This window comes from Leucoraja erinacea, chromosome 8 (assembly GCF_028641065.1).
Source record: "Leucoraja erinacea ecotype New England chromosome 8, Leri_hhj_1, whole genome shotgun sequence".
NCBI classification, from domain to species: domain Eukaryota; kingdom Metazoa; phylum Chordata; class Chondrichthyes; order Rajiformes; family Rajidae; genus Leucoraja; species Leucoraja erinaceus.
In genome coordinates this window covers 12,575,754-12,596,140 of record NC_073384.1, presented here as the reverse complement: position 1 = coordinate 12,596,140, position 20,387 = coordinate 12,575,754, and the positions used below count along the sequence as shown (strand labels likewise).

General features: G+C 39.4%; 1 protein-coding gene and 1 long non-coding RNA gene across 3 annotated transcripts in view; one reads left to right on the top strand and one right to left on the bottom strand.

The window, feature by feature from the left end:
• Positions 1-8,164, bottom strand: part of LOC129699321 (uncharacterized) — a 35,906-nt gene extending 27,742 nt beyond the window's left edge. Inside the window, exons 1-2 of the long non-coding RNA XR_008723829.1 lie at positions 8,048-8,164; positions 2,343-2,439 (exon numbers count right to left, since the gene is read on the bottom strand). This is a non-coding gene — a long non-coding RNA (uncharacterized LOC129699321). The remainder of the gene's footprint in view (positions 1-2,342; positions 2,440-8,047) is intronic.
• The window catches only part of cfap61 (cilia and flagella associated protein 61), a 114,657-nt gene that overhangs the window by 80,107 nt on the left and 14,163 nt on the right, over positions 1-20,387 (top strand). For both annotated transcript variants that reach the window (XM_055638990.1, XM_055638991.1), the window contains exons 21-24: positions 2,305-2,597; positions 6,425-6,752; positions 13,379-13,470; positions 18,165-18,370. In XM_055638990.1, the coding sequence (XP_055494965.1) occupies positions 2,305-2,597; positions 6,425-6,752; positions 13,379-13,470; positions 18,165-18,370 (919 nt within the window). The remainder of the gene's footprint in view (positions 1-2,304; positions 2,598-6,424; positions 6,753-13,378; positions 13,471-18,164; positions 18,371-20,387) is intronic.

Sequence of the window (20,387 nt, the reverse complement as noted above, 5' to 3'; positions counted from 1 at the left end):
ATATCAACAAGCTCTAAGCTCAAAGATGTTGGCACTTGGGATGAGAACTGAAATACATGGGAAATTTCAGTAGGGTAAAGAAAAAAATTACAAATGGAATTCCAACAAGAGAAGTATGCTTAATTCATTTGGAGGGTATGGGATGTAATGTTAAAATTGTACAAGGCATTGGTGAGGCCAAATCTGGAGTATGGTGTACAATTTTGGTCGCCAAATTATAGGAAGGATGTCAACAAAATAGAGAGAGTACAGAGGAGATTTACTAGAATGTTGCCTGGGTTTCAGCAACTAAGTTACAGAGAAAGGTTGAACAAGTTAGGGCTTTATTCTTTGGAGCGCAGAAGGTTAAGGGGGGACCTGATAGAGGTCTTTAAAATGATGAGAGGGATAGACAGAGTTGATGTGGACAAGCTTTTCCTTTTGAGAATAGGGAAGATTCAAACAAGAGGACATGACTTCAGAAATAAGGGACAGAAGTTTAGGGGTAATATGAGGGGGAACTTCTTTACGCAGAGAGTGGTGGCGGTGTGGAATGAGCTCCCAGTGGAAGTGGTGGAGGCAGGTTCATTAGTATCATTTAAAAATAAATTGGATAGGCATATGGATGAGAAGGGAATGGAGGGTTATGGTACGAGTGCAGGCAGGTGGGACTAAGGGTAAAAAAAAAATTGTTCGGCATGGACTTGTAGGGCCGAGATGGCCTGTTTCCGTGCTGTAATTGTTATATGGTTATATGGTATGGCAGATAAATAAATTGAATATAGAATCAATGGGATATTGAGAAGTGTACAGGAAACACAGGAATATAGAAGCTGAGAAATCATAAACCCTAGAAGTTGGCAGAAGAGGCAGGCAAGATGTTTAATGAAATAATATTTTCCTTAGTGGGCTAAGGCATAGATTTCATTGGGTTAGTGTTGACTGACCCAGAGAGGAACATTGAGAGGCAGAGGTTAAGATGTGTTTTAAGGCAAAGCTCTAAGTGGCAGGAATAATGTTCCATCTTTGTAGACATTTACATAAAACATGGCTGGGAACAGTGTGGTCATCATATTGTAGAAATAACTAGAGAGAGATCAGAGGAGATTTATGTGAATATTGTCACAGATGAAAGAGTTTGGTTAAGTGGAATATTTAGCTACAATGAATCTGTTTATTGCAGCATAATCAGGGAAGAGCTTTAATGAAGATATATAAATTAATGATAAGATTGGATAGGATAAATTATAAATACATTTTCCCCTTTGCAGTATGTCAGTAACTAGGGGCCATAGATGGAAGGTAATAGCATCTCTTGGCTGAAGGCTCTCAGCACTCTAAAGGGTGGGCCACATTGTTACGTAGCACAAAACCAGACTTCTGAATTAGGCCCCAATCTTCAGTTCAGTGACAGCGAGAAATAATCAGGAAGGCAGAGGAAATTAATCGAGCATGTTTTTAAAGATGTCTTGAAAAAATGTCACATTGTCAACAACCTATGGGAATCACCCCCCCGATCATTCAAGATAGAAAAAAACCCATTTGACCTGCTGCTGCTAAGAACTATGTCTAAAATCAACCCACAAGCATATTTTGTCCCACTGTGGCAGTCTCTGGATCCCAGGGTACTGCCTTATAAGTAGGTAATGGTTAAAGGGGAAGTTAGGGAACACCTTTTTTCATCCGAATTGATGCAGATTTGGTGCAGAAACCGTCAGCATATTGGAAGAAGCACCACAGTGTCACTTGAAGTGTTGCAGGTAACAAGACATATAGACCAAGAGCTGGAAAATGCGATTGATCTCTGCAGCTTTCTCTCTTGGAATGGGAGTGGTTGCCTTCTGTTAAGTACATTTTGATAGTTCTGTAATTTTAAATGAGGGAGAATCTCACCAGGTTAAATTTCTCCTTACACTCTGGTGTCATCTTGTTTGTGAAAGTCAGTGAAACTGGAAGAAAAAAGCAGCATCTAGATTTTGAGCAGCTCTGCCAACAAATTCATCGCTGTATCAGAGAACCAAGGGACTGCACCATAACATGTATCTACCTAATCAATTCTTCATTAAAAAATGAAGGCCGAGAGAAATGTTAGAAACAGCAATGTTTCTACCTCTCCACCCATGAATTAACACTGGAGAGAGAACACATGTTGTACTGGCAGTTCTTCTGCATTCTAATGAAATGCTCCCAGAAATATTAATACAATGTACAACCAACTCACAATTCTGGGTGCCTATATTTCATAGAACCTCAAAATAAGATCATAGTATTGCTTTTTACGTTTGTATTTCAAAATACTTACTAATAATTATTGTTCCTTTCCAGGAAATATCATAGTTTATGGGAACACAATTGAAGCTTACATCACCGTGAATACTATCCTGTCTTGTGGAATTGATGGCTCTCTCGTACATCTCGTGAAGCCTCCTTCAGAACTCGACACCAGTTGTTTTAACAATCCTGTAATAGAAACTGCAGTTAAGGAGGCACTGGAGAAGGCTAATGTTTCTTTGTATTCTAACTGTCTTCTTTCTCAGTGGAACGAAATGAAGGTCCATGGTCGCATCACCACTTCTTCTTTCACCACTGATTCTGAACCACTGATCCTTAACTGTGCGGTAAGTTACAATCATTCCTATTACAGCTGAGCGAACTATAACCTATGTAAGTATAGCACCTTGGCGCAGCTGGTAGAGCTGCCATCTCACAACACCAGTATGGCTGGGGCAAGGACAATGATACAGATAAAAGTTCAGGTAAAATAAATGCACATGACTTAAAAACTAATATGAATTCAAAAGATAAAGTTAGATTGAATGGTAGGATGCAGTAGGTTTAGTTTAGTTTAGAGATACAGAGTGAAAACAGGCCCTTTGGCCCACTGAGTTCGCACCGACCAATGATCAGCCATACACTATTTCTGTGTCATTCCAGTTTTGCATCCTACACACTAGGGGCAATTTACAGAATCCAATTAACCATTGAACCTGCACTTCTGGGAATGTGGGAGGAAGCCGAAGCAATCGGAGAAATTCCACGCGGTCACAGAGAGATTGTACAAACTCCCTACAGACAGCATCCATATTCAGGATCACGCATGGCTCTCTGGAGGTGTAAGGCACCTGCGCCACCGTGCCGCCCTTAAATAGCAACTCGAGTACAGGCTAGGAATAGTTGTAAAGCAAATATCCCAGATTGGGAAGTATTCAAAAAGGTCCAGGAATATATCAAAGTTATAACATTTACAAGCACCATTATTACAACACCAAAATGAAGAGATTTTAGCATGGTCATTCAGGTGATAGATAGAGCAAAATGTGTACTATTCATGTAAGAATTGGTTACAGATCTCTTGATATTAGTTATAGAAAAATAAATATAAATCTGATCAAGAGGCAAATGCCAAAAATAAGGAATATGAAAAATAGTATCAGGAAAAGTCATTTGACGATTCACTTCTACGCTGCCAGGTAATAAGTTATTGGCTGTTTTTTTTTTTACCTTGACATCGCTTTCATGTGCCATGCTTAAAGCTTTGTTTATCAGTCTGTATCAGTAATTTATTTTAAAAAGTATCGGTCTGCTTTGAATAAACTCAAAGACTGAGCCTCCAGAACCCTCTTGGATAATGAGGATTCACCATCCTCCAGGTGAATACATTTCATCTTCCCTCTGTCCTGAATGGTTGATCCCATATTTGGAAACGCTGACCCCAACACACTCCATAGTCCCAACACACTCCAGCCAGGGAAGTATGGCATTGTATGTTTTTTTTGGGTTTTTTAAATTTTCTCTCCACCTTCTTTAATTATTTTATTGCATGGACCCATTTTGAACCCATTGTGTCACGTTGTCTCCTCCCTACTCCTTTGTTCTCCCTCCCCCCCCCTCCCCCCCACCCCGCCCCACTTCACCACAACTCCCACACCTCTGTGATGTAAAACACGCTTGTTTTTATCATACATACGGTTGTGATGACAGATGATTGACCTGCCTCACTCTCCACAGAATGCTGCTTAATTTGGTGTGAATTTTCAGCACTTTATGTTTTTATATCAAATCTCCAGTATCTGCAGTACTTTGATGTTCAAATTATACCTTTCCTGAAGACAGGGAGACGAGATCTCAAAGGTTTCAAAGGTCTTTTATTGTCACCTGTGCCGAATTAAGTGATACCTGCACAGTATATTCCAGGTGCAGCCTCATTGACATCCTACATGATTATAGAACGTAGCGGTACAACGCAGGAATGGGCTCTTTGACCCCCAATGCTTGAGGCAAACATGATACCAAGTTAAATTGATCTCATCTGCCTGTACATGATCCATATCCCTCAAATCCCTGCACTTCCATGTGCCTATCTAAAAGACTCTTAAATGCCTACACCAGCACCCCTGGCAATGTGTTCCAGCTGTTTCTGAGTCTGGAGGTTCAGGCGTAGAAGGCCTTCTAACGTCTGCCTCTAATGTTGGACATCACCCCCCTGGGAAAATGACACATCTTAATTTTCACATATGGGCGGTACAATTAAAAAACAAAATGAAAGATTTAAAAAGAGTTACAATCATGGGACTTGAGAGGGGTAAAAGCTTGCTCGGAATATGAAAGTGACGACAAAATATTTTCTGGATGTATTAAGAGAAAAAAATAGTAAATGGGAATCTGCACCCATTAAAAACATATGAACTCGGATGAGTTCCGATCTGTCAGAGACAGTCCCAATCTTCTGCAGAGGGTCATGATTACTACAGTTTAAACATAAACAAAAAGTCTAATGCAATGTTAACATTGATCTTGAAAGGTAGTAATACAAAAGTGGATGAACTATGTTTAAATTCTTAAGATCAAGGACATTAAAAATTCAGGAACACATATTGGCTTTGAAGGGAGTACAGCAGTTATCTTATGTAGGACGGAACTGCAGATGCTGGTTTACACCAAAGATAGACGCAAAATGCTGGAGTACTCAGCGGATCAGGCAGCATCTTATCTAAAGTACTGGAGAGAATACTGTTGACAAAGCTAGAAATGTATGTCCTTACTAATGACAATCAGTTTGGGTTCAAAAGAAAGCATGGAACTGACCTGTGTATCTATGCTCTTAAAGAGATTGTGTTCAGGTACTCGAGCCTGAATTCATCTGTATTTTTATGTTTTATTGATGCGTCCAAGGCATTTGATAGAATTAATCATGAACAATTGTTTGTAAAATTGCTAAATAGAGGTGCCCCTAAATTCTTAGTGAGAATGTTAGTGTTTTGGTATGCCCATCAAACGTTTCAGGTTAAATGGGACAATGTTGTATCTGCTCCATTCAGTGTTAGTAACGGAGTGCGGCAAGGAGGAATTTTGTCTCCTATTTTATTTAATGTTTATATGGACGAATTGTCAAATCAAATAGGTTAAAAACTGGCTGTCTTGTGGGCAACACTATTGTTAATCATCTGATGTATGCAGACAACCTGGTCCTGCTCTGTCCATATAGTGCTGGGCTGCAGCAGATGCTGAAGGTGTGCTCTCAGTATGGCCTTGATTATGACATAAAGTATAACGCTAAGAAAAGCCGCATAATGGTAGTTAGAAGCGCTGAGGACAGGGAATCAACTTTTCCGACCTTTTATTTGTCAGACAGTCCTCTTCCTGTGTGTGAGGAAATTAAATACTTAGGTCATGTCATATCTGATGACTGGAAGGATGACAAAGACCTCTACCGACAGCGCTGTAAAATTTATCTTCAAGCCAACATGCTTATAAGGAAGTTTTATATGTGCTCTGACCATGTGAAGTGTTCCCTGTTCAGAACCTACATCACACCGTTATATACTGCTCAATTGTGGTCTAAGTATAAGAAAAAGAGTATGCAGAGGCTTAAGGTAGCATACAATGATGCAATGAGGTTGCTACTTCGTGTCCCTAGGTGGCATAGTGCCAGTCAATTGTTTGTGTCCACTAGAGTGCCAACCTGTGAGGCACTCTTAAGACAGCTGATGTTTAATTTTATGTGTCGCCTGGACAAGTCAGAGAACCACATAATTGAAGCCTTAGTCAGCCCTCTGAAAAGCTGCTATAGATTCACTTCTAGGCTAAGATGGCATTGGTGCAATAGCTTATATATATTTTAGGCTAATATGCAATTTCTTAATGTATCTTTGTAATTCTTTGTACTGTTTGATGTGTATATGGACCTGTGTCTGAAATAAAGCTTTAATAATAATCTCAAGAGACAAGGAATAGGTGACGTTTCAGGTCAAGACCCTTCTTCAAACTGTCTTCTAGATGGTCTGCTGATTTTCATCTTGGATTGTGATTGTAAATATTGCAAATGTCAGACTAACTAAAAATTGGAAATAAAATCTGAACACACAGCAGTCTTCCTCGGTGTAGTAGGTTAAAGTTGGGACTTTGGATTGGTGCTGATGTTCCTTATTTGTTTTTGCTTTTTCAGGCTTTCTTTAACGTCGACAAGAAGAAAGTGGATATTGATGCATTCAAGGCTATAAATAAGGCATGCCTTGTCTTTGATGGAAAACTAGTAATTGACTCTACTTTTCATACTAATGACATTACGATCAGAGCTGCAGGACCACTTACCAAATACTCCCGCCGTTATTACGCTGACCAGTGGTCTCATGAAAACTTTAATTCAAAGGAAATTGGATTTCAGCTTGCTGCACTCATGCTACACCTTTTTGATCCGACTCTGGAACAAATGACTGAGCCACCACTAGAACTTGATCTACTTGTTCCTGCTTACATTGGTGCTAAAGTTAAAGGTATGTGATTGAAGTATGTACAACATTGTCTCTGTCTTTGCCTACTCAGGTTTTATAAATCGTTGGTGGGCATGGTGCAAGGTTCCAACTGAAAAATGTAAAAAAGTAACGGTGCTCAATGAAATCAAAGGAAAGTGAATATAAAATATACAGAGCATGGTAACATTGAGCCATACAGCGTGGAAACAGGCCCTTTGGCCCAACTTGCCCACACCGACCAACATGTCCCACCTGCCTGCGTTTCACCCATATCCCTCTAAACCTACCCAATCCATGTACCTGTCTAAATGTTTCTTAAACATCGCTATAGTCTCTGCCTCAACTACCTCCTTCAGCAGCTTGTGTCATATACCCACCACCCTTTGTATAAAAAAGTTACCCCTCGGGTTCCTATTAAATCTTTATTCCCTCATCTTAAACCTATGTCCTTTGGTTCTCGATTCCCCTGCTCTGGACAAAAGACTCCGTGCATACACCCAATCAATTCCTCACATGATTTTATACACCTCCAAAATATCACCCCTCATCCTCTTGTGCTCTATGGAATAAAGTCCTACCCTGCTCAACCTCTCCCTCTAGATCAGGCCCGGCAACATCCTTATGAACCTTTCCAGTTTGAAGAAGGGTCTCGACCCGAAATGTCGCCCATTCCTTTTCTCCAGAGATGCTGCCTCACCCACTGAGTTACTCCAGCATTTTGTGTCTACCTTTGACAAAATCTTTCCTATAACACGATGACCAAAACTAAATACCACGGTAACAGTACAAATTATGCTTTGGATACAGTCGATAAATAGAAATTTAAAAGGTAAACAAAATAAGGGAAATAAGAAATGTGTTGTTAAAATGTTAGAAAATAATAAGTTGAGGCATGTACCGCACATGATTATTCTCTGTCTATAACTACGTGAGCCTAGAAATTATTTTTCCACTTTTAGGTACATTTTCTAAAGTGACTTCAGCATCGCAATCTTCAAACATGATCCTAATTAAATAGCATTCTTAAGTTGGGTAGGAAGGAACTGCAGATGCTGGTTTAAACCAAAGATAGGCACAAAAAGGGAAACGAGGTATAGACGGCGATATAGAGAGATAAAGAACAAACGAATGAAAGATATACAAAAAAATAACGATGATAAAGGAGTCAGGCCATTCTTAGCTGAGGTCTCGGTGAAAATTAGTTACAATGAGACTCAATAAGATGACTTTGAAGCTAATACAACGACTTGGGTGGGGGAGGACGGAGAGAAAGGGTTGCAAGGGTTACTTGAAGTTAGAGAAATCAATATACATACCGCTGGGTTGTAAGCTGCCCAAGCGAAATATGAGGTGCTGTTCCTGCTATTTACATTTGGCCTCAGAGTGGTCTGTAATGATTCTGAGGGAATGAAATTGAAATCAACAGTTACATCGGGATACTGAGTTGGATGATCAGCCATGATCATATTGAATAGCGGTGCAGGCTCGAAGGGCCGAATGGCCTACTCCTGCACCTAATTTCTATGTTACTTCCACTTGGACAGCAAGATATCCTGGTACAAGTATGAGCATGTATTTAGGCTGCAAGAGGCCACAGATCTCAATGAGAATGGTTTTGTTTAAGTGTAACCTGCACAGTATCCACTAAAAAATGTCCACAAAGGGTGGTGGATGTATGGAACGAGCTGCCAGAGGAGGTAGTTGAGGCAGATACTAGACCAATGTTTAAGAAATATATGGACAGGTATATGGATAGAATAAATAAGTTAGTAAGTAAGTAAGTTTATTGGCCAAGTATTCACATACAAGGAATTTGCCTTGATGCTCTGCCCACAAGTAATAACATGAAAGAACTGGTAAAAGATGAAAATCTTCTTGATTTTATTCAGGGTTATTTTTGCAATCATCTTTCCTGTAAGGAGTAAGGAAGCAGGATGCATTCAAATTACTAGTGAATGATGAGCTGAATTTGGTAATGATTTCTCTGATGACAGTCATTATATGATAACGTTCAGTGTGGTATTTTAAAAGGGAAGGAGACAAAATAGAGAGAGTTAGATTTCAAGAGAGAGTTAGATTTAGCTCTGAGGGCTAAGGGAATCAAGGGATATGCGGGAAAAAGCCGGAACTGAGTTCTGATTTTGGATGATCAGCCATGATCATATTGAATGGTAGTGCTGGCTCGAATTATCGAATGGCCTACTCCTGCACCTATTTTCTAAGTTTCTATATTTCTATAGCTGCAATGGTTCTACATTTAGCTAAAGTTGAATTGAATGCAATAAGACATGTATAGGGGGGAGGGGGAAGAAGAAAGGAAGCGGCAGAGACAGTGGGCTGCGGGAGAGCTGGGAAGGGGAGGGGAAGGAGGGAGAAAGCAAGGACTACCTGAAATTGGAGGTCAAAGTTGTTGATTTCTTTTCCCTCCCATTTCCCCTCAACAACTTTACCTTTGACTCCCCCCTTTTCCTCCAAATCCAAGGCGTAGCTATGGGCACGCGCATGTGCCCCAGCTATGCCTGCCTCTTTGTAGGGTACGTCGAACAATCCTTGTTCAAGGCGTACCGTGGCCCTATCCCCGAACTCTACCTCCGCTACATTGACGATGGCATTGGTGCTACCTCCTGCACCCATGCAGAACTCACTGACTTCATCCATTTCACCACTAACTTCCATCCGGCACTCAAATTCACCTGTACCATTTCCGACATCAATGGCTATCTGGACTACACTTCTTCCCATCCTGCTTCCTGTAAGGATTCTATCCCCTACTCCCAATTCCTCCGTCTACGCCGCATCTGCACCCAGGATGAGGTGTTCCAAACCAGGGCATCAGAGGTGTCCTCATTATTTAGGGCGTTCCCCTCTTCGATTATAGATGAGGCTCTCACCAGGGTATCTTCTATATTCCGTAGCTCCATTCTCACTCCCCATCCCCCACTCGTAACAAGGACAGACTCCCCCTTGTCCTCATGTTCCACCCAACCAACCATCACATACAACAGATAATCCTCCAACATTTTCGCCACCTCCAACGGGATCCCACCACTGGCCACATCTTCCCATCTCCTCCCCTTTCGGCTATCCACAGAGACCGCTCCCTCCGTAACTCCCTGGTCAATTCGCCCCTTCCCACCCAAACCACACCCTCCCCTGGTACTTTCCCTTGCAACCACAGGAAATGCTACACTTGTCGCTTTACCTCCCCCCTTGATTCCATCCAAGGACCCAAGCAGTCTTTCCAGGTAAGGCAGAGGTTCACCTACACCTCCTCCAACCTCATCTATTGCATCCGCTGCTCTAGGTGTCAACTGCTCTACATCGGTGAGACCAAGCGCAGGCTTGGCGATCGCTTCGCCCAACACCTCTGCACAGTTCGCATTAACCAACCTGATCTCCCGGTGGCTCAGCACTTCAACTCCCCCTCCCCATTCCGAATCTGCCCTTTCTGTCCTGGGCCTCCTCCATGGCCAGAGTGAGTCCCATCGCAAATTGGAGGAGTAGCACCTCATATTTTGTTTGGTAGTTTACACCCCAGCGGTATTAACATTGACTTCTCCAATTTCAGGTAGTCCTTGCTTTCTCCCTCCTTCCCCTCCCCTTCCCAGCTTTCCCACAGCCCACTGTCTCCGCCCCTTCCTTTCTTCTTCCCACCCCCCCACCCCCCACCTCCACATCAGTCTGAAGAAGGTTCTCAACCTGAAACGTCACCTATTCCTTCGCTGCATAGATGCTGCCTCACCCGCTGAGTTTCCCCAGCATTTTTGTCTACCTTCCAATTTTCCAGCATCTGCAGTTCTTTCTTAAACAAATTGTTCACGGTTAAATAGTTATTGTCAGTTAGAAAATTTCACAAATGTATTGCAAAGTGCCATGGATTGTAATAATTAAACTTTCTTACTTCATATTAATCTCTAATTATGGCATTGGTTAACACATAAAGCTGCTTGCTGAAAATGCAATTATTTATGTCAGTTCTGTAGTTAACATGCTACATCTGGTCATCTCACTCAATATAACACCTCATTAACATCCTATTCCAGTCACACAGGCGTTTCTCCAGCACCTAAACAGCAATAATCTTGCTTCATTCCTATACCCTTTTTTTCCAGTAAATGCTTGACATCTTTGAACAGGATCATATTACAGTTTTCAGAACATGCATTTGCTGAGCCTGGTAACATTTAAATGTGGTACAGATGAATCCTAGTTAAAAAGAAAACAGTATGTGGTAATACTATTGCAAATTAAATGATTGTGCCACACAGACTACACGCATTTCATTGGAATCAAGCCTCCCTGTTTTGCTTTAAGCCCTTTTTAGTCTTCATTAAAAATGTATCTGGCATTCAGATGCAAGCAAGTTAAAATTTGAAATCACAGAGATCTGTTGTGTTGCGCAATGCAGAAAGTGGCATCTGTCTCCATTGAGAATTTGGGCAGAATCAGGCCCTATTGTAATCATTTTCCACCTGATTGTTGTATTTGATGCTCTATCACTACCATCTTATAGAATGGATGTAAGGTTTTGAAATGAAGTTATCACAGTTAATGCTATTAAAAACAATTCAATATTATTTTTTTTGTAAGTTCAAGAAAAGTTTAATATAACTATTTTAGATTTTTAGTCTTAGATTTTTAGTGCTAGGAAGAAAATAGTTCAAAAGCTAATGTCATTCTTTAATATCTTGTGGAGCAATAATTGATCATTACAATTTAATTTTCATACAATCTCTCTGGTATATAGGTCCTTTAAATGTTTTTAAGACTAATCTCATTTGACATAAACTAGTTTCTTTATCCAAATGTTGCTTTGCATATCAATTTCGAAGACTAAATAGCCTGCAAAAATAACTAAATGTGGTACAAGCTGATGATTAGTTTGCTAACTCAGACTTATATCGGCCTCAACAACCAGCAATGAAGTGATGATACTGACTGCTGGTCTTGAAGGAAGCTGCCCACAATTGTGACATAGCCTTTGTGGCATAAATTCCACCTTGCTTGATGTCCGTTTTTGCATGGAGGCTGTAAGGAGGTTTGATGCCCAGCAACAATAATAGCTTCCAGCAGATTGAACAGGCAATTGCATTGAGGACAATGTGCCTGTAAATTAAAAAAAAACACAACTTTAATTGTTTTAAGTATTTTACAGTACACAGAATAATGATTCAATAAGATTAAGAAATTCTAGTATCAAAGACTTTACAAAACACACAAAATAAACATCCAAGGGAAATGGTAGTCCACCTATAAAGTTGGTTGTTTTTGAACAGCTGTTCAGGAATCATTTTGATTTTTGTTTTAACAACCTCAATTTTAACTAATTCTAAAAAGCAGAATATTTTCTGGATTTTTTGAGTTTATAAACACTTGAAATTCTTGACAATTCACTTAATTTCAAATGTTATGTTCAAAAGGTCGATGACTAATTCATATTTTGGAGGAGCAGAAAATTACTACTTGCAGTTTGTGGATTTCCTCACCTCCAGACGTCGCTGTAATTTTCTTAGTGCAATGAAAGCAAATTGCCTCAGTCACAAGGGCAAAATCTGGGCAAGCGGTCGTAGCAGTTTTCCATATATTTATAACTTTGCAATGCAGGAAATGATTAGGTTTCTCCATGAAGTATTAAATTTATATTCATTATAAAGCAACGAATGAGGACATCTAAATGAAGATTGCTAGCTTTAAATTTTTCAAAACTCAATTGCAGTTTAAGCTTATATTTCTGTAACTTTATTCCTGTAATCTGCTCAAATCTTATACTTTGCTGATAACAAACCTTTCCAAAAGAACCCCACCACAACATTTTTCCAACGGGACCTTGCACAGAACGCAATATCCCCACAGAAGGGCTTGCTAATTAGATAACACAATATTTTTTGTGTTGAGTGCAGCACTTTAAAATATATTCTTCATGATAATTTTGTATTATAATTCAGTACGGCATACTGAATACATTTCCAATACAAATTAAACAAAAGTGCAATCTTTGTTACTAAATCAAGTTCCAGTATGGAGCATATTCACAGAAGCATCACGACAGCTGTGATCCTGCTGGTTGCACTCAGCAGGGAAGAAACACGAGATTTTGTTAAAATAATTCCCTCCAAGAATAATTTCTAATTGTCAGCTACATAATGCAAGCCTAAAAAAAATTGCATTCTTTTTCTGTGATATTTTACCTTTTGCCATATTTTTTTTTCATTCAAAGGTGAGATTCTCCCTTTATCTCATAGTCACGGTGGGTCATATGCCAACTACAGTCAGGAGGACAGGTGGGTGACTTGCTCCAGGCTTCTGCACATTTAGGCTCAAACAGCAGCTGGGAAGTGCCTGAATGTTATCTTGGGTTAGGTTTCTCTCCAATTTTTCCTCATTCTTTGGGGAATTGCCTGGAACAGTTCATCTAATATGAACCCGCTACCCAGCACCTTGCCTGAGTTGCCACAATCATCCTATTGCAAACAGGAAACCAAGATCAAATCCAAACATTACCATTCCACATTTGTCTGAATCACTAATGCTACTATTTTAATAGAAATGCACTCATTATGTTGTCAATATTGCCTTTTATTTATTTTATTTTTTCATTCCCATGATTTTTAAATGAATAATATGTGTTTGTCCTCATTTTAACATAGAATGTGCTCTGCCTGGAGCATACCACTACCTACTCATTTCTAAACCAGGGTTAATGACTTGTCAAGATCAACGTAAGGGAATACCTGAATATGTAAGTATTAACTACAAGAATGGACATAATTTTTATAAGCTTGTGGACTACAAAACATTAGAAACAAACACTTCAACAAATCTGAGAATTATGTAGAATTTATGTTAAAAGCGGTTCAATCGGACATTTTTTATTTTTTATCCAAATGAATGCAATGCCATGCAGAGAACAATCATGGAATTATAGACTTATATAAAAATAAACTGTTCAATACATTTGCACCTGGAGTTATACAGTGTGCAAACAGGCCCTTCGGCCCAACTTGTCCCAGCTACACTAGTCCCTCCTGCCTGCGTTTGGTCCGTATACCTCCAAACCTGTCCCATCCATGTACATGACTAACTGTTTCTTAAACGTTGTGATAGTCCCTGCCTCAACTACCTCATTTGGCGGCTCATTCCATACACCCACCACCTGTGTCAGTTTTCTGAAATAATTATATACATAATTCCAATATACTGTTGTTTTTCCATAGCATAGGAACATGAATAGTACTAAACCTTAACCTTGATCTTGCCTGACCAGCCACATTTGTGGCCAAACCCCATTCATTCACCTTATCTCGGAAAAGTCTATTGATCTCAATGTTTTTATTATTAAATTACCCAGCATTTGCTGTTTCAGGTAATTGATAGTTATTCATTTTTACTACCCTTTGTTCGAAGTCCTTCATTTCGCTTCTGAATGGCCTGACTCCAATTTTAACATTTATTTGCCCTTGTCTTTTTTTTACCTATTTTATTTTCCAACAACTCTATTAATTCTTGTTGAAATTGTATAAACCTTGGTAAAATTACTCTTTTACTTTTTATTTACCAGGCGACATAAGCCCAGCTTTTATTACCTCCCTCATAATTTAAACCGTGAAGCCTTCCTTTAAATGTCAATACTTTAGTCTAAGGTGCTTTATTTAGATCTGAATATTCCAGATGTGATTTAGCCAGGATTTGATTTAAAATTTATAGTTTAATCATTCTCCTGTATATTGTAAACTTATAAAAGTTAACAAACCTTTGGACTTTGTGATGATTTCTTTGTAGGAGACCACTATATATTAGTAATGCATAAAAGGGTCCCTAAATATTTCACTGCCAGCTTTACAGTTTAAATGATATTCAGATGTGTTTTCGTCCAAATTGATGACTTCACACTTACCTGGGTGAAAACCCATCTGCCTGCATCCTTACATTTTTATTTTACAGCCCCATTAATATTGTGTCACAAAATAAAGGAGCATATGTCCTGACTCAATGTGAAAAGAAACTGTAAATGATCCAATAAATTGCATATCAGTAGATTACCAAGTATGTGAAGCTTTTAATGTTTCACGTTTTATGTATTTAACAGTTTGCAACAGTAATATTTCTTTAGGTTTTTTTTCAGACAGCCAACTCAAAAAATGCAATTAAATTATTGCCACTGTGGTAATAATCTCACCAGGCACTCTGAAGACTATTTCTATAAATGCGTGAGAATACAAGCGAGGTTTGTTTCAATAGTCTAATCAGGGCCTGGAGGCTTAGCTGGAAAATACTACTATTATTTTATAAATAAAAGAAAGCTAAATTAAACTACACATTGACAAAGAGTTTTGTTTGACATTGTCATGATCCTCCCCATAGGTTACAGAAATCCTACCGAGGTCACGTCCTCAGTTGCTGGCACTAACTAGCCAACATATTTTGTGGCACATTGGTGGTTAAAATTATCCAGTAAGGAAGTTAGCTTAGCCAAAAACAGCATGAAATGTCATCCAGAAATTCTAATCACATTTTGTTGAATCTAATGATGGATTGCTATTATATTGGGAGGTTTATTAAGAAAGCAGCCTCTGATGCCGAACCAAACGACTCCTAACACCATTTTGCAGCAAACATAGTTTGCTGGTGCAGAGGGGACTGACATTTTTTTAATGATGTTAATTGACTTTCTCATGTGAAACTGATCTCTCTCAGCCATAAGGTTCATCACCTTTAGCACTCTCAGAGGCAGTTCACATTGGAGCTCCATTCCCATAAAGATGAGCATCTGTTATTTTGCAATAGCCAGTTCCACTTTTGTCAGGGTTTGATAAATGAATATCTTCATACAGTTCGGGATAGGAAGAAAATGAATTTGTATTTTCAGTGTCAAAAAACTAATTACACTGAATTCCCAAGATAAAATTCCGTATTTATCTGAAAATTGTATTGTAAAGTGAATCCTCTTTTAGTCATGCACACAATTAGAATTAAATTAATGTCATCAAAGCTCTGTTGCTTTAATATAATGTGCAATTACTTATATTATAATGACTTAATTTTACAATGATATAACAATGATACAACAGCTATATATTTTGTTGTCCTTAGGAACCATGCATATTTTAACAAAGCACTACGACAATCATGTTCAAATATACAATATAGTAATATTATTACAGAACATTAAATTAATCAAAATAAGCCATTAATGTAATATTTTTTTTCTATATTTCCATTATTAAAAATTTATATCTTAAGTCTGGTACCATTTGCAAGACAAGAGAACAAGCATACTGTCTGAGTTATAGAGTGATACAGTGTACAAACATGCCCTTCGGCCCATCTTTCCCACACCGGCCAACATGTCCCAGCTACACTAGTCCCACCTGCCTGCGTTTGGTCCATATCCCTCCAAACCTGTCCTATCCATGTTGTCTCTCTTAATGCTTTAATACCTTACAAACATAAAACTTAACTTCTCAAAGTAACACACCATTATCCAGTCTCAACCTCAATTGTTCATAACACCAGGATCTATGCAAGAAAGTCAAGAGACCTAAAGAAATCAGTTGGACAAATCTAATGTTAATTTGCTGATCATGCCTTCTCCCACCACATTCCTCTAGTGACCGGTCTACACACAGTAATAAGTATATCTACAACTATTTTGTATCTATTGTCTTCCTGGAAGATTTAATTCCAGTTCAGTGTATTACCTACAAGAGCAAAAGCTTCAATCTTGTGGTAACCTTTTCTTTGGAAGGAGAGTTTGAGTTTCTTTCAACCATCATCTTAATAGATTCTCGATGATCAAGGTGCAACTTTTCACAGAGCACTAGCGCATCTTTCAAATAATCCCTCTATATCTAAGGAATCATATTTTGTGTCTTTAACTGATTCCAAGCATCATCCATATCACTGATGGCAATTTAATAGACCTGCAGCTACGTAGATCCGAGTTATTCACTTTATTTTAGGATGGGCAATACTTTAAGCTCCTTTCAGTGTCTAGGAATGATCCCAGTAAGCGGTAAACTATTAGAAATAGCCTCACATCATACATATATCGTGTTGTTGAAGACCCTTGAGTGTAAATGTTGCAGCCTTTGAGAACAATATATAGTAATTTCTCAATTTACAAATATGTGATTTCTGGATTTTCACATCACTGACCCTTTGGGGTATTTGCCTTCAATTTATGATGCTATTTTTTCCCTAACAAATGGGAATGCACTGCACCGAAACACTCACAATACATTTTCCCCAGTCTTTGCAATTTATAAAATTTCACTTGCATGCGTGCATCACAACACAGGATTCAAACACTAAGGTCAGCAGCCAAAGACCACCACTCAACTTAGGATTGAGTCTAGTGACCAAATACAAACATCCTGATCCAGGGAACCTGATGCACTAAGTATGGTATCTCAGCTTTCCAACAGCCATGACTGGTATCAGTAGTGCAGCTCCACTCATTTGAATGGGACCACTGACATTTTAATACCACTGACTGTAGGACAATTAAAAACAGTTGAAAGATCATTTATGTTCATTTATAGTAGATGTTTCTGGATTTGGTGTTCAGGTCTCAGCACTGTTTTTGTATTCAACATTGCACTAATATTCTCAAATAGTCACCTTATTGACTGGGAGTTAGAGTGATTATAGTCCTGCACTAATTAGTTGGTTAATTAATAATCAGTGTAATAAGAAGTCATCATTAACAGATCAACAATTAGGTACTGCTGTAAATGTCCAAAATCTGTTTAAATCGTGTCAAATTGTAGGAAAATGAAGCAAAAATAATTTTTTGATACTGGAAATTTTAAATGAAGACAAAATGCAGAAAAAACCCTCACTTTTCACTGCACATCCTGAGTTCTTTGCTTAGTGCCAGGCATTGACACATACCCTGATCTTTCTGCAACAGAACCAGTTTGTCCTATCTCAAAGCAGCTTTTGACCACAGTTCCACTTTGCCCTTCATCGATATCAACAAAAGGCTTTTTATTAGTCTGAAAGCCTAGTTTTAAAAGTCTGAAGAAGGGTCTCGACCCGAAGCATCACCCATTCCTTCTCTTCAGAGATGCTGCCTGTCCCTTTTGAGTTATTCCGCTTTTTGTGTCTATCTTCTGTTTAAACCAGCATCTGCAGTTCCTTCCAACACAAAATACCTTTTACCTTCCTTTTCAGACTCCTAACCTGCTGAGTGTTTCTACCATTTTCTGTTGAATAGTAAAAGCCTGGTCTTTTATATTAGGAGTTTCTTCACAATCCTTGAACTTGCCATCCATACATTAATTGAATAGGTCCACGTCCACAAAGAAATTATACCCTGACCCCTTACGCATCACTCAAAACCTTGTACTACATCTCGAAAATTAATTTCAAGTGTGTCATTCAGCGAACACGAATGGACTGCATTGATGGGTTTCTATATTATATTTTCAGGGACGATTAATAGTCACAGGAAGTCCGAGTACTGGGAACTACTTTGAAATCCATTTGAGCCAATATAGCATAGTGGATTCCATCACATGTCTATCACTGACACATTTACCAGTCTCCAACTATATCTGCTTGTACGGGCAACATGAACGTCTCCTTAATAATCTGTGTTCCCGCTTTGACGAGGGACTAATCACAGATTTGCACAGGTAAGTTAGAAGCAGCTATTGCACAGTTGTACAGTACACTTTCTTTCTTTCTTAAGTCACTAAGGGCAAATTAGATTGTTTAATTAGATTAGGCTGGTGCGTGGGTTCAAGAATTAAGAACAACTTTTTCCCGAGAATCAAAAGTTAAACTAGATGGACAGCCTATAAATCACCAAAGTCACACACTAACATTGTGATTTTCTTCTTTTGTTGCACTTATTTCAGAAACGATAGGGTCTTTTATGGTGTTTTATAAAATTTGGTTCCACTTTCATCTCACTGAATGTTTAGATGGGCTGCAATTGTACTTACGCTCTGAGTTAAGAGTAATGTCACTTACATTACAGTAAACCCTCATTATAACAAACCATGGGGATGGGGAATGGTGTTCATTATTGCCGATTGTCCGCTAGAAACATAGACATAGAAACATAGCAAATAGGTGCAGGAGTAGGCCATTCGGCCCTTCGAGTCTGCACCGCCATTCAATATGATCATGGCTGATCATCCAACTCAGTATCCCGTAAATGTTCTAAATTCTAGCGAGTACAAACCGAGTCTATCCAGTCTTTCTTCATATGAAAGTCCTGACATCCCAGGAATCAGTCTGGTGAACCTTCTCTGTACTCCCTCTATGGCAAGAATGTCTTTCCTTAGATTAGGAGACGAAAACTGTACGCAATACTCCAGGTGTGGTCTCACCAAGACACTGTACAACTGCAGTAGAACCTCCCTGGTCCTGTACTCAAATCCTTTTGCTATGACCGATAAGGGAAAAAATGCCAAGACTACAATTAGACATTGTTAAAACAGGTCCCGAGTGGCAAAAACTCCCTGAAAATATGCAAATCAGTATGGCCTAAATTATGTGTTTATCTGCAGACAAAAATGTTGGTTCTCTTTGCTTGATCTCGACATAAAAAGCTCATAAATATTATTGAGACAAAAATCTTTTACCTCCTTCAGGTTCCAGTAGCAATCAACCCATTATGTTTACAATTAACTTCATTGCCTTTAAGGTGGAGATCACACATCATCCAAAGATGAAGGCAAACTAACATTTTTGATGACACAAGGTGCTGGAGTAACTTAGCAGGTCAGGCAGCATTTCTAGAGAACATGACGTTTTGGATCGGGAATGGGCAGAAAGCTTCCAGAAGCAGCAATGTGAGAATGACCGGATAATCATTTTTATTGTGGCTTTGACTGAGAAACAAATATTGGTCAGGACGCCAGGTGGAACTCTTACGAATAAGGGTCCTCACCTGAAACGTCACCTATCCGTGTTCTCCAGAGATGCTGCCTGACCCGCTAAGTTACTCCAGCACCTTGTGTCATCAAAATGTTAGTTTGCCTTCGTCTTTGGATGATGTTTGATCTCCACATTAAAGGCAATGAAGTTAATCGTAAACATAATGGGTTGATTACTACTGGAACCTGAAGGAGGTAAAAGTACCATAGATTACAACAGATAATCCTCCGACATGGGTTCCCACCACTGGCCACATCTTCCCATCTCCTTCCGCAGAGACCACTCCCTCTGCAACTCCCCAGTCAATTTGTCCCTTCTCACCTAAACAACCCCCTTTCCTGGCACTTTCCCTTGCAACTGCAGCAAATACTACACTTGTCACTTTACCTCCCCCCTCGACTTCATCCAAGGACCCAAGCAGTCTTTCCAGGTGAGGCTGAGGTTCACCTGTACCTCCTCCAACATCATCTATTGCATCCGCTGCTCTTGGTGTCAACTGAGACCAAGCGCAGGCTTGCCGATCACATCACCCAACACCTGCGCACAGTTCGCATTAACGAACCCGATCTCCCGGTGGCTCAGCACTTCAACACCCCCTCCCATTCCGTATCCGACCTTTCTGTCCTGGGTCTCCTCCATGGCCAGAGTGAGTCCAACTGCAAATTGGAGGAGCAGCACCTCATATTTCGCTTCGGCAGTTTACACCCCAGCGGTATGAACATCGACTACTCCAATTTCTCCCTCCTTCCCCTCCACAGCTCTCCC